This window comes from Anomalospiza imberbis, chromosome 2 (genome assembly GCF_031753505.1).
Source record: "Anomalospiza imberbis isolate Cuckoo-Finch-1a 21T00152 chromosome 2, ASM3175350v1, whole genome shotgun sequence".
In the NCBI taxonomy this organism is placed as follows: Eukaryota; Metazoa; Chordata; class Aves; order Passeriformes; family Viduidae; genus Anomalospiza; species Anomalospiza imberbis.
Genome location: NC_089682.1, coordinates 99,295,162 through 99,309,204, shown reverse-complemented (window position 1 = coordinate 99,309,204; position 14,043 = coordinate 99,295,162). Strand labels below are relative to the sequence as shown.

General features: G+C 35.3%; 1 protein-coding gene across 5 annotated transcripts in view; it reads left to right on the top strand.

Annotated features, from left to right (window-relative positions):
* Positions 1–14,043, top strand: part of RBM26 (RNA binding motif protein 26) — a 51,855-nt gene that overhangs the window by 17,763 nt on the left and 20,049 nt on the right. For 3 of the 5 annotated variants that reach the window (XM_068182426.1, XM_068182422.1, XM_068182423.1), the window contains exons 7-14: positions 551–790; positions 2,262–2,429; positions 2,780–2,920; positions 3,942–4,053; positions 4,809–4,968; positions 6,351–6,515; positions 9,969–10,100; positions 11,093–11,164. In XM_068182426.1, coding sequence (XP_068038527.1) covers positions 551–790; positions 2,262–2,429; positions 2,780–2,920; positions 3,942–4,053; positions 4,809–4,968; positions 6,351–6,515; positions 9,969–10,100; positions 11,093–11,164 — 1,190 coding nt within the window. The remainder of the gene's footprint in view (positions 1–550; positions 791–2,261; positions 2,430–2,779; positions 2,921–3,941; positions 4,054–4,808; positions 4,969–6,350; positions 6,516–9,968; positions 10,101–11,092; positions 11,165–14,043) is intronic. The other 2 variants (XM_068182424.1, XM_068182425.1) reach the window with 1 other exon arrangement.

Sequence of the window (14,043 nt, the reverse complement as noted above, 5' to 3'; positions counted from 1 at the left end):
GTAAAAGAAAAGAGGTGAATGTGTATTCATTTTTATTTATATATATTTAATATTTACAAATGCATATGTTATATGTAAGCATTAAACTGTGGCAAATGTTTACAATGTTTCCTGAAATAATTGCAAAAGAGGAAAAAAATAAGTGAATTTGCTCATGTTGGAATTTCATATTAACCCCTAACTTTTAAAAGGGTTTCTCAATCTTAGCATCTGCACTTTTTGCTTAGAAACAAATTGATTTTGTTAATGTGGTGACATCTAGAGTTCATTTTTTGCTTTCACCATTTGTTATAATACAGTGCAGAATTAGTTCTTCAAGAATATTTAAACACTTTAGTCCTAGCAAGTTTCTGCTATGTCTGTGTGTGCTGACTGTTAAGAATAAATTTAAACAGTCAATTTCATTTTCCAATCTAAGCTTCTGCTGGTATGTGGAGCTCTTAATTTACAAACCACCACATTACATATTGAATGTCTTGTATCCACCCTGAATCTGTATCTACCCTGAGCTACAGCTGAATACTAACATCAATTCTTTTTGATATTTCAGAGAAGGGTTTCTGTATGAGAGGAGACATGTGCCCTTTTGATCATGGAAGTGATCCAGTAGTGGTAGAAGATGTGAATCTTCCTGGCATTCTGCCTTTTCCAGCACAACCCCCTGTTGTCGAAGGACCACCTCCTCCTGGGCTTCCTCCCCCTCCACCAATCCTCAGTCCTCCTCCTGTTAACCTTAGACCTCCAGTACCACCACCAGGTCCCTTACCACCTAGCCTTCCACCTGTAACAGGTAATTAAAAAAGATTAAACCCCATTTTTTAATAGAAAAGATGGGATCTTAATTGAATTGTACGCAGTGCAAAAAGCTGTTTTGAAGAATCCCAGCTGTATTATGTAAAGTCGAACTGTGCTCTACTATGGCATAGTTTACCTCAAAATTATTCTTCTGTCTGATGATAATTGCTGCAGAGTTGGTTGTTTTAAAATGCTGCACGCTAAATATGACTCTTTAATATGGAATAATATCTTCATTGTATTTAAGCAAAAGCATGACATGGCAAAATTCAATTCCTTGCGTATTACAGGAGAGGTTGTCCAAAACTGACTACTGTCAAAGAAGGGAAAATCCTGGAAACAGCTGATCCTTACTGTTTCATTCATAGTAATAGAAGTAAAGATAATTCATGACCACATCAAATTTATACCTGAAAATATCGTTTGGGATTAATTTTAAAGCTAAACTTGTAAAGTAACTAAGAAATAGTCTCGGCTTTGTTTACTGTTTCACTGGAAGGTACTTCAGCTGAAGAACTAAAAATTACACGAAAACTTATGTGTCTGGCTGTCATTTATAAAGTAGTTGAAGTTTAGTGCTTAGTTGCCTTGTGTGTTACCTTAGTTTTATGTGATTGTTCCTTTCTCTCTTTTTTTCTAACTTAGGTGTCCCACTTGGTAAAATTATTTAGTAGTAATTGATATTTGATATTGCTTAGAAGTTTCTTAAACTGTTTTGATTTCCTGTTGATAGTATATTTAAGAAATTTATTAATGAATGTATTTATTTCAGTTAATATAGAATGTAACTTCCTCTGGTTTGGTCAGTTCTGCCTTACATGCTGTTTTCAAATCTGGTTCACAAGTTCAGATATATCACTTTATAACTTTTTCCAAAACCTACTCTTGTCAATGATTAAACTGAAGATCAGGCTTGACTCCTTAGCTTTGAAAGAGTCACATGATCTGTTTTAAAAAAAGTCAAACCAACCAAACAAAAAAACTCCCTCAGTTTTAAGAAGCATTCCATTAGAGTTGAAGGTTTCTTCTTGAGTGTTTGGAAACTTAATTTCAGTCAAGTTAGTTATTGTCATCATAGCATATTTTTATAATACTAAAAAATACTTTTTTACTTCAAAAATAGAATTTGTTTCTTTGATCAGCTTTTATTGAGCTTTAAAATGCTTCATTTGGTAAAGATGAATACTGGTCTAGCAATTGAATTTTACTTGTAGAAGGAAGGTGTTTGGAGAAATGTTAAATGATTCAAATGCTTTTCTGTCTAATCCAAGTTCTGAGTCATTTGCTGTTGGGGGTGGTTTCATGTGAATTTATGGTACATCATCAAGTCTGCAGATGTGCCCTCTCAGTCCTTTTTCTTCTTAAATAACCTTAAAAACATTTCAGAGCAGTTTCCTTAAGAGGGGAGTGTAATGAAAGTGTAGTGGATAATAAATGAATGCAGGATTTTCCTTTGTTTTTGACAGGACCACCCCCTCCCCTTCCACCACTGCAGCCTGCTGGCATGGATGCCCCCCCAAACTCAGCAACCAGCTCAGTTCCTACTGTTGTCACCACGGGTATTCATCACCAGCCGCCTCCTGCTCCACCCTCTCTTTTTACAGCAGGTGTAGTACTGAGGCTTTGCCCACAAGGTTTGCTAAATAGAATAACATTGATTCATATTATACTGTACTTTATAGAGATTATAATGTTATTGGGAGAATAAGTTTGTATCGTATAGATTGTGACAGTAAATTAACATCATTCTTTACAGACTTAGTTCAAGACTGAAGTAAAATTTGCATATAAAGTGTGAATTTTTACTGGAGAGTAATATTTTCAGTGTGTTTAAGCAGAAAACTTGGCATGACCATTTTTTATGATAGTGGTTATACAACTTCTTTATTGTAACTCTATCTTGTAATTAAATTGAATATTATATCTGAAACCTTAAGGGTTTTAACTGCAATTTATTTTAATTAGACAATTTCTTTGTTACCAGAAACGTATGATACAGATGGCTATAATCCAGAAGCTCCAAGTATAACAAATACTTCAAGACCTATGTATAGACATAGAGTACATGCCCAAAGACCAAATTTGATAGGACTCACATCAGGTGATATGGATCTACCACCCAGAGGTATGCTCTCAAAGCTATACTTAGTTAGTTTAGCTGATTTTCTTAGATTAATGCAGGTTGAGGAACTTTCCAGAGAATACTGGAAAATACAGCATTTTCCTAAAATCTTCTGGAATTAAGAGATGTTTAGTTGAATAGGGAACTATGTCTATAATTGCTTTGTGTGTGCATTTTTACTGGTAGAATAAAATCTCTCATTAGGGTATTGTACAGTTTACTGTTAGCTGTAGTAACTGGTCACTTTGTATATCTTTTGTACAGAACAATGTTAATATTTCTCTAACAGAATCTCAGGATGATTTTTGCTATAGAGAGGAGGGAGTAATTTTTATCTGTTAACAGTTTTATGCACGAATAATCTCAACCTCACAGTTCCTGTGGTCCTGAGAAGAAGCAGCAGCACAAAAAATAAGAATGGAAAAGGGATAAAACCATTTTTAGTGTGGTTTTTATTTGCATTTGTATGTATTTCTATTTAATCTTACTATGTTTTTGTTGGTGTATTTTCAGTGAGGAGTCCCCCAGTGTGATTCCTGTTCTTCAGCAAAAGTGACTCCTTTCCCAGCCCATCCATAAATCTTGCTCCTAGGTGTTATTGCCCTGGAGTACTGTGCATTTCCTATCATGACCATTTTTGTGTGTGTCATCTAATAGTAGAGTGGAGGTGTTAGCTGGAGTGGTGTGAGCCTCAGAGTATTGCATGGGACATTGTGAATCATTGTGAATCAGAGCGCAGTCATCTCAAGGCAGATGCCTTCTGTCATACTTCTTTTGTTTTCTGTATGTGTGATGTTACTGTCACAAAATGAGTGCTTTTAGCTATTTTGATGTGTCAGAACATCTGTTAATAGTGAAGAAGTCTGTGACCGAGGTTTGATTCAGTCAGAACAAGAATCATAGTAATTTCAAAATAAACAATTGTGCTTTTCAGTGCAAATTCAGTGTGAGCAGAATACTCTTTTACAATCAAATGCACAGAAAATAAATTTTAAAAAAGTAAAATCTTCTCATCTGTTTACAGAAAAACCTCCTAATAAAAGTAGTATGAGAATAGTGGTAGATGCTGAATCCAGGAAAAGAACAATTGGTGCAGGGGATGGTGGAGTTCCTACAAAGAAGACTTGGTTTGACAAGTGAGTGACTGTTAACACAGTATTGGCTTAAGAGATGGAATTTCATTAACTGCTGTACTGTAATCTGAAACATATATATCTCTATGAATTGCAAGCAAGTGAAACTGTTAGTACACTGATGGTACTAAAGTAAATCATACTACAGTGTGAGCTGTGTTTATTTGACTGTCTTCTAGCAAAGGTAGTATACAGATAGATGAAGTTGCTTTGGATGATACTAAGATCTGTTCCTTGAAAGTTGGCATGATATAAGAAACAGGGAAGCTGCAGTGTGATGGTTAGAGATGTCTGATTTTAGTTATGAAATATGATATTTACCACTGCTATTTTGATTTGAGTTGCCAGGTATGTTACTGAGAAAAAAACGGAAGGTGCAAAGTTTGAAGGGATTTTAAAGATTGCTGGGACTGAGGAAAGCCTTGAAATAATAGTTTTTTGAAACACTAGTGGGGAAGTTTCATGGAATAGCTAAGAAACAGTTTTTGAAGAGAAGCAATGTTAAAAGTCAGGAATTATCCTGACATAAACAAATAAATTTGAATTATCTCACACATTTATGTGCTGGGGTATGCTGAGAATATCAGTGGGGAAGATAGCAGTTATATGGGTGTGTGACCTGTACTCTCCTTCACTTTTCTAAAACTGCATTATTTTTTAAGTCTGCAGATCTTTGTGTCTCATACACACATATACAATTTAACATTGTGTTTGCTAGTTTGCTATGGATTTCTGGCTTGATTTTTTGTTTGTTGCAGGCAAAATTTTAACAGAACAAATAGTCCAGGTTTCCAGAAGAAAGTGCAGTTTGGAAATGAAAATACAAAACTTGAATTGAGAAAAGTTCCCCCAGAACTTAACAACATCAGCAAACTTAATGAGCACTTCAGTAAGTTTGGAAACTTAGTCAACTTGCAGGTAAGAGTCAACAAAGAGAAAGCAGTTTACTTTGATGTAAAGGTAGTGGTAGGTGCTAAAAGAAGAATGCCAATTTTTTTCCTGGTTTCCTGAAACTCTTTATTATTTTCCTAACTTGTTTATTAAAAAAAGATCTCATTGTTTTTAATGATATTGCCATTGAAGAAGCAGAAATGAAATGTTCTAGTCATCTTTTAGATTTTGAACAACTGTGTTCCTGAGAGATAAGACTTTCAAGAGACATTGTTTAAAACATTGAAAATTGATTGCATGTGGATTTTTCTCACCCATTTTATCAACTTTCGATCTGCTATCATAAATGCTCTGTATATTCAGAGATAAATTGTAAATAGAAAAAACCTGCATTTCTCATCCAGAAAGCAGTCCCTGTGACAATTGCTTTCCATGGTAATGACAATTTGTCCCTTAAAATTACTTTGTGATTAGTTGGAGTCACCCAATAAGTAATTGAAGAGCAAGGAAAGCAGTGAAAGAACTAGGGCCTGACTTAGGCTGATATTACATGTTGCAGACTGCACGTGTAATGTCAGTATTTCATACCCAGTCTCTAAACTACTCAGTGTGACCTTTCACCGTGCTTCATTATCAACAAGTTTCAGATGCTGTCATGCATTTTTCTAAACCCTTTCTTGTTTGCACTGAGGGCTGGAATGAAGGAGTGCAACAATATATTTGTACATGATGATACAGTACAGAATAAACACTCTGTGCCTGTCTGAACACCTAAGGGATTTTAAATCTCTCTTAATTACTATTAAATATATCTTAAGTTTTCTCTAGTTTACCTAAGAATATGGATGTATTAGCAGGCAGTATTATTCATTAAGGCAAGTAAAACATCAATGTGTATGGAGAGACAGATATGTACATGGAGATTGCAAGCTATGCTCTTCTTGCAAAGAGTACAGTCTTGGCTTGTGAAGCTGAAATAATGTGTTAATGCTCAAAGGAGGGAAATCAAAATGAGCTTTGCTGTCTAGCTCTAATATTAGATAGGACATTTACTATCTGACCTCTGCATTTTCGATAGTAATTTTAATTTTCTTCACTTTGCTGAAGTTTCCTTTTGTCTTTCAAACAACTGCTCATATTTGCAAACAGAAATACTGGTTGACTGGGGGTTTTGCTTTACTTTGTTAGAGGCTTTTTAACTATTCTCAAAATTTATTAACATAAACTCAAGGTTGATTTTGACACCAGGCCTTTCAGAGGGGCTCATGAATAGAAAGTATTTATCTATTGACACATATTGGGTGTAAATTGTAAGCTTCTAAGCCTAAAAGCTAATGATGTAATGATAATTTAGACACAAACGAGAATCCTCTGTGTGATAAGTTTTGTTCTTCTGTTTTAAATCTTAGGTTGCGTATCAGGGTGATCCAGAAGGTGCCCTTATTCAGTTTGCCACACATGAGGAAGCAAAGAAAGCTATATCAAGTACAGAAGCAGTATTAAATAATCGTTTTATTAAAGTTTATTGGCATCGAGAAGGCAGCGCACCACAAATGCAGGCTACCACACAGAAGGTAGAGGATCTAAGTCTGTTTTAGCATATTATGTAAAAAAGAATCTTCAAAACATTTTAAGAGACTGTTCATATCAAGTAAACTAAGTCCCTTTGAAATAATGACTACTTCATGTAATTAATTTCCAAAAGTCACTCTTCAGTTGTAAATTCTTTGACCTGATATACAACGTTCAGAAGTTGATTAGCAAGATGAGACAGAAGGTATTTAAGGAAAGCCCTTCCATAACTTTTGGTGTATTACATTCTGTTACCATGTCAAGCAAGATTTGATGCAGCTCTCTGCTGAATAACATCTATTTTGCTTTAATTAATATAGGCTTTTTTTATTTCTTCTGGTGAGTATAAGAAAGGAAGCAGAGTTATATTTCTTTTTGTGAAAGATGATCTTCATTTTCTTTCATGAGGTTCTGGTTTTCCTCTTTCCCTTCCCTGTTGAGCGTGTGTATTGTTGTACAAAGTAACAGAAGAATTTGTTTTACCCGTAGATGCCTCTGTGTATATGCACGTAGATCTGAGGACTTGCAAACAACAGTGGAAGAGAAGAACTGCATTACAGAGACAAATTTTCTAGGAGGGGATCAGGGACGTTTTTAAGTAGGGAGGTAGTTGCTGATCTCTATGATATCCAGGGATAGAATGTCTGGGAATGGAATGGAGGTGTATCACAAGAGGTCCAGAGTGGGCATGAAGCATTTCTTTGCTGAGAGAGTAGTCAGACAGTGAAACCAGTTTTCTAGAGAGGTGGCTGATGGCCCCAAGCCTGTCCCTCTTTAAGAGGAATTTGGACAGTATCCTTAACAATGTGCTTTATCTTTTGGTCAACCCTGAAGTGACCAGACAGTTGGACTAAATGATTGTTGCAGGTCCCTTACAACTGAAATACTCTAATCTACATTTTTTTATTGAATTGCAGAGGAACACGTCAAAGTTGTCATGTTCATAGCAGCATTGGCAACATTTAAAAAAATAAAACAGCAATTACTGTTGTGAAGGGTTGATTTGTAACCTGTGTCAAGCCAAATCAGACTTGTCAGCAGTACAGTAGTGGCTGTACTCAAGCAGAAGAGGACCCTTGGGTTCACCGTGGCTCTCTGGGTTATTGAGTTGAGTCTTCTCAGTTAGCAGCTGGTGTAGCAAGTCCTTCAAAATATCTGTGTGTCCTGCTCTATTGGATTTGCCATAAGTGTGGAGCAGCACGTCCTGCACTTTAAAAATACGAGACAGGCTCTGTAGAAGAAATGGTCACTGAATTATATATGCTGATATAATACATGAATGACTTGTTAGAGGATTCTTTCAGTTGCTGCTCTGAGTTGAGAATTCCTGCTTTCTCTTGATGGTGTGTTTTGTCATCATTTAGAATCAGTGACCTGATTTTCCTTGGCCGTCCTGCTGTACAGCATTTTAAAAGTTTTCTTTCTATCCTTTGTAAGAAACGCCCTGATCTTTATCTTCAAAAATTCGGTTTTAATGACATCTATCTCACTGTCTTCCCTGTTGTTATCCTTTAGATTTTATTGATATCCTTAATGCTTTGTCCAGAGTAGTGCTGCTCAAAATGGGTATTTATTTTCTAAGCCTGATTTTCATCTCAGCCAGAAGATGGCAGTGGAGTACATCATTTGCATTCCTACAGACATTCCCCCTTACTTAAAGGATAGCTTGTACTATGCTATCAACTTGTTTGCTGATTATGCTATTCAGAGTATTGGAGTATTAACTCTATATTTCCAAACAAACATTTGATCTATATATTTGATATTTTTAGTAGTCCCATAATTTTTAGTGATGTTAACAGCTTCCAATCACACCACCTTTAGCAAGTTAACTTTGCTGGTTTGAGAACAAATTCCCCTTAGTCCTAGGGACAGTTTCAGATGTTCCTGTCTCACCAAGAGCAGCCATTCAGCACATGTCAGCAGACTGCATTTTGAAGTCTGTTATCAGCAACAGAAGGCACACAGTAACAAGAAAAACTTTTAACAGGAAATTAAAATTTTAAGTACAATGCTTCTATGTTCTTCTACCCCAAGATATAACATTTAACAAATTGTTGAGTCAGTAAACGGGTATTTTTTGTTCATAAGTCTTTCAGGAGCATGAATATCTACTTGTTTTTGTTGAAATTAATATTTGGTATCATATCTGTGAGTAGTATGGCAACTTTATACTTCTTCATATACTATAAATATTTGTATTTTTGTCAAGATTTCTGTTATGTTAATTAATTACAGGTTAATTAATTTCACCTGTATTTGTAATGGCTTCCAAACAGATTTTGTCTATCGGGCACCAGGATGTGCTTTTGAATTTTCTTTAGTGTAAAATCAGTTGACTTTAATTTGTCCCTTCAGTAGTACCTGGTCCAGCACAATTGCTTCACCATTGCTATTTTATCAACAGGATTACTTTGGAAATTTTTTGCTTTAGAATTTCCAAGAGCAGTGGAAGTACTTAGGTAAAGATGGTGGGAGCCAGCTATAATAAATCACCAAATAAAAGGCTTCTGCCAAGAAGCAGAAAATAATATGCTCTCCACATCTGAGGCAGATAAAACAGGAAGTTCTGGGCCTAAAAGGCAGCACAAAGAGATTTAGGTTAAATACTAAAAAAAAACATTTTCTAATGCCAAAGCACACTGAAGCACTTCTGCCTAGAGAGGTGACGGGACCTGTTTCATCTGAAATCTCTAAGAATGAGATAGATAGATACTGTCAGTAATGGCATAACTGACTTTGCCCTACAGTGGAGAGAAATTGATTAGGTGACCTTCTGAGAGCTATAAATATGACAGTAAGCTTGCTTGGAAGGATATATTTTGGTCTTAACTGTTGAATGTTTTTGTCAAAGGAAAAAAAGGAAAGGTGTTAGCTGTCAGGGTATATCCACTGTAGATTCAAAGATTATTTGCTTTCTTTCTTCAGTCCCATGACTACATGTTTCTATATACTTTTTTTTCTATTTTGACCAAGTTAAACACATAGGAGATGTAAAGTGGGACGTATCACTGTAAAAAGTGAATCTTTGTAATACAAGTTTGTATTCTGACTTTTCATAAATAAATGGTACATGGTGAAAGAGTTGTGAGAGGAATCAGAAGACCTCTTTATTACGTTTTATTTTGTTCTAACAGGTAGAATTTAAGTTAGGCTGAGTAAATGTAAATAATAGAAATAAATCAGTTTTTTGGTCACTTCTGTAAGCTGTAAGTGCAAAATGAATGTTATTGCCACTCGCGCTACACAAATACTCAGTATAACAATAAATCTCATCGAGTGGTTGGTAGAATGGTAGAAGGGAAAGTGAATGGTAGAAGGGAAGAACCATAAATTCCATAAATTCCATTGTAACTTCATTTTGCACAACGAAATGTTGGCAGTCTTCTGTTGTGTGGCAGTCTTCTGTTGTTAATGTTGCTCTGTGCCTTTTCGGGGCTGGGGCGGTGTTGCAGGTGATCCAGCCCTTAGTGCAGCAGCCCACTTTGCCTGTAGTGAAGCAGTCGGTGAAGGAGCGGCTCGGCCCAGTACCTGCAAGTAATATTGAACCTGCAGAAGCACAGGGTGCCAACACGGAAGTCGCTCAGGTTTGTATTGTAGTGAGAAATTCAGCTGCCTGTCTTTCTGAAATAGGTTCTGTAGTGTATGAATGTACCAGTTACTTCTATGGTGCAAGTACACATTTACTACTTCAAAGTGCTTCTGCTTACATTGTTAGTGGTGCTTTCCTATTAAAGTGTTCCTCAGTGCAATGATTAGGCTTTTTTACCTGAGCATGGTACTTAATTTTTTAGTATCGTAGCTTTTTACATAGTTAAAAAAGAAAAATGGAAAGGCTTTCAGACTGTTTCAGGATTGTTGTGTTACATTGCAGGTGTCAGATTTCAAAATAAAGTAAGTTTCTATCCAAAGAACTAAAAGCTATTTTTTTTTAATGTATACGTATTTTATCTGTTAAACACCTAAAACCATTAGAGAATGAAGCTCTTTATCTAGAAAAATTTTTAGAATTTGTTCATCTCCCCTAATAAAAGGAAGAATGTAACCACAGTACCAATGTGAATAATGACAGAACCTGGTGTGTTACTCCCATTAGAAATAGTCTTTAATGTTTTATTATATTTGCAACATTTCCTTATTAGCATTATGCTGCTGCTTTGGTTTTACCTCTGGAAAGGAAGACCAGCACGAATCAGAACACATTTGTAGTTTAAAGTCAAACAACTCTGCATTTGCTGCAGATGTAATCTGCAAATAGCAGATTATAGAACACAAGATCTGTAGTGTATTTAAAAGGGCCTGTGCAGATAATCCTCTGCCAGCTAGCATGTCTTAAACTTCTTGCAAAAAATACGTAGGATAATCTTTGATTCCAAATTTGGCTTCGTGTTTGTCTTACCCAATGTTAGACTTACATTAACTGCAAAACCAAATATCTAAAATTAATTTTATCAATTGTTTGAATAATTTTCTTTTATTGTTGCTTAAAAGTCTATGATTTTATTAGTTAAATATTTTTTTCTAAATTTCTAATGCTTGTAGTGTCCATTTGAATTATAATTTTGCTTTGTTTTCTCAGAATGTGACTAAATTATCTGTGAAGGATAGACTCGGCTTTGTGTCGAAGCCAGTTACCCCAGCAACTGAAAAGGTAAGAAAATGTCTCATGTTCTCTCCTCTCATATTTATTTTCAGCAGAATTAATTATTTTATCAAACCCCTTGTGTCAATATTGTTTCATAACTATGAATAAAACAATTTGTGAAGGATTACTTTTAGGAAGTATAATAAGTCAAAACTTAGCAGATGGCTAAATGATTACAAGGACAAAAGCTGCTATGTTGTGGATTTTGTTTAATCTATCAGGTTCCTTTTATTCAGTCATAAAAAGAACTTGATATGTTCCATAATCCTGATTTGTTTAGATGCATACAAAAATAAATTTTAAAAATAAATAAATTTTGACATTACATATGACACTATAGAAGGCAGTTCTAGAAAATGTTTCTGGTCTTCTGGGCCCCTTAAAAGATGATGCTGTAAAAATTTACCGTTTTATTTGGTTTTATAATTTGCAGTACTTGTGAAAAGATAAGGGTGGAAATTAATCAGTATAGAAAGGTAAGGGGGGAAAGGTGCAACTGAATTGTGGTTATGAGTTATGTATTTTGGCCAGTGGTTCAAATTTTCAGAATACAAAGTGGTTGATGTTTACTATAGTAGCAAAGTTTATAATGCAAGTTTCCAGATCTATTTAGCACTTCAGGGCATAGGCTTCCCAATGTTTTTAACATTCATTAGAGAAAACTTGTAGAAAGACAGAAAGTTTTACCTCATAACAGGATTCCTTTGTCTAGGTATATATCTTTTCTACAGGGAATTAGCTTGACCTGAAATAAATGAAGCATCCACTGTATTTCCCCACACACATCCCCTCCCACCCCTTTTCAGTATGGCAGTTGATGGATTAAGTGGCATCTAACAGGTGAAATTCACTCCAGGGATACTTAACATAGAAAGGCAATACTTGAAGTTGATAATATTAGTTGTCATATTAGAGAATGTGTCTTTGATTCATTTCAAGCCCAGCAGTCCATTTAAATGCATTGATCAAGGCGTCTTGCCTGTATTTTGTTGTTAGTTTGATTAGTTCCATTCTTGGTACTCTAAATTAGTTGCAGATAAATACCTTGCTGTGTATTCCTGATCTACATTTTACATACATAATACGTGCTTACTTTAGAAATAGAAAGTCTGCTTCAGCTTGCAGCTTGAATGGAAATATTTTCCTTTCCTCATTGTCTAAGAGTTGAGTTATCCTGAAACACTTTGCTACAAAGAGTAAATTTTATGCTAGGATGTTTTTCTGTTCTGTTGTCTTATAGTACAGATGTGATTTTGCTGAGTGGCTGGGCTGTTCACTGGATGTATTGTGAAACAGCAGTTTCCTTTGACATTTTTAGTAGGATTGTAAAACCTGATTTGACTTAGTTTTACCTACTACTGCCTCTTTGCAAGGAAATACCTTGCTTAGTTTGCAGTCATTGTATTCTATAACCATTAGAAATAAAACGATTGACATCCATCAAAAAACAGATGTCATGTCCTAGATGTTTTTTTTGCACCTGATGGAGTGCACGGTCTGACAAGAACTTTGCAATGAGAAAGGAGGTAGCTATTTTTCCCAAAGAGCAGGAGGAAAAGGTGCTAAAACAGTCATTGTAAGACCTTTTAGGATCTCTATAGGGACTTAGAATTTGTAGACTTTTGAAGAGATTCATGCTATTCACACTATTGCTTCTCTTGAATAGTATTAAGCAATTTAGAAGAACTTAGTGTTGCTTTTGACTTGTCTGTGTTGGTGCTGTGGCTTCTCTCCTTACATCTCCTACATAAAAGAGACAAGGAGATGTGGTTCACTCTTCCCTGAAGACAGTTCAGGGCAAAAGGAATGTGTCAGTATTTTTGTCTTTGCTTGATCCTCTGTTTGTTTGTCTTGTAGCCTGTCGTAAAGCTACTTTGTAATAGAAACTGTATGGTTCAGATATACATACTTAAATATTCTTTCATAGATTTAGAAAAAAGTCCTTCATCTTTGTAATGGCCTGCTTAGAGCATTTTTTATCACCTTCTATAGTACCTCATAACATGTGTTGATTTCTTTTTGCTGTTGTTTTCTGTGCACTGCATACTCTTGAAAACACTTTATTGTGGGAAGAAATAGTCTAAATATCACACTGAAGTGCAAAGGGTTTATATGAACCGTTCCTGTTGTAAATTCTTCTAAGCTCTTGGTCTTTTCTGCCTTTCTGTTTCTTGTCTGTCTCTTTTTTTTTCCCTTCCTGTTGGTGGGCATTGTGCTTTTTTATGGAGTGCATGGTGACCAATAGAATCTGCATGCATCTTTTAATTTTCCACATAGATTGAAAGTATTTTTAAACTCCTGTATATCATACCGATTATATAAATTCTTCTATATGCTAAGAAAGTGGACAAGATGATACCTATATTATCTGTAGGACTTAGCCGTGGATTTTTCAATATTAGCATGCCAAATAACTCTTTAAGGAACAGGCTAAGAAAACAGAATAGTTCAAATCTTCAGGTATTGTGGAGAGGTGCATAGTATGTTTTAGGGAGATTGTAAAACAGTCCTCAGTGTTCTTAGTAAGTCATGGAAAAATTTCATACCTCATTACAAATTTAGGAAAGAGAACAGAGAGACATAGGAGTCTCTTCCTGTGCTGTGTAATGTTGAAGACTTCCTTGTACTTGAGTTACTTCTTGCTGATTGTGCAAACTCTACTTTGCACCAACTGCCTAGGAAAAGAAACTGTTACTCTACGTTGGACCTTAGTCTCTCAAATTATGTTGAACTTCTGCTCGGAAAATTCATGCAGCCATGAAATACTGTATTTTAGACTTCAAAACACAAAAAAACCAGTTACTCTTGCAAAAATCTTAATCTTCTTTTTCCTTAGTTATGCTCAAATACGTAAATATTTAGGTATTTGGAACTTGGAAGTGCAT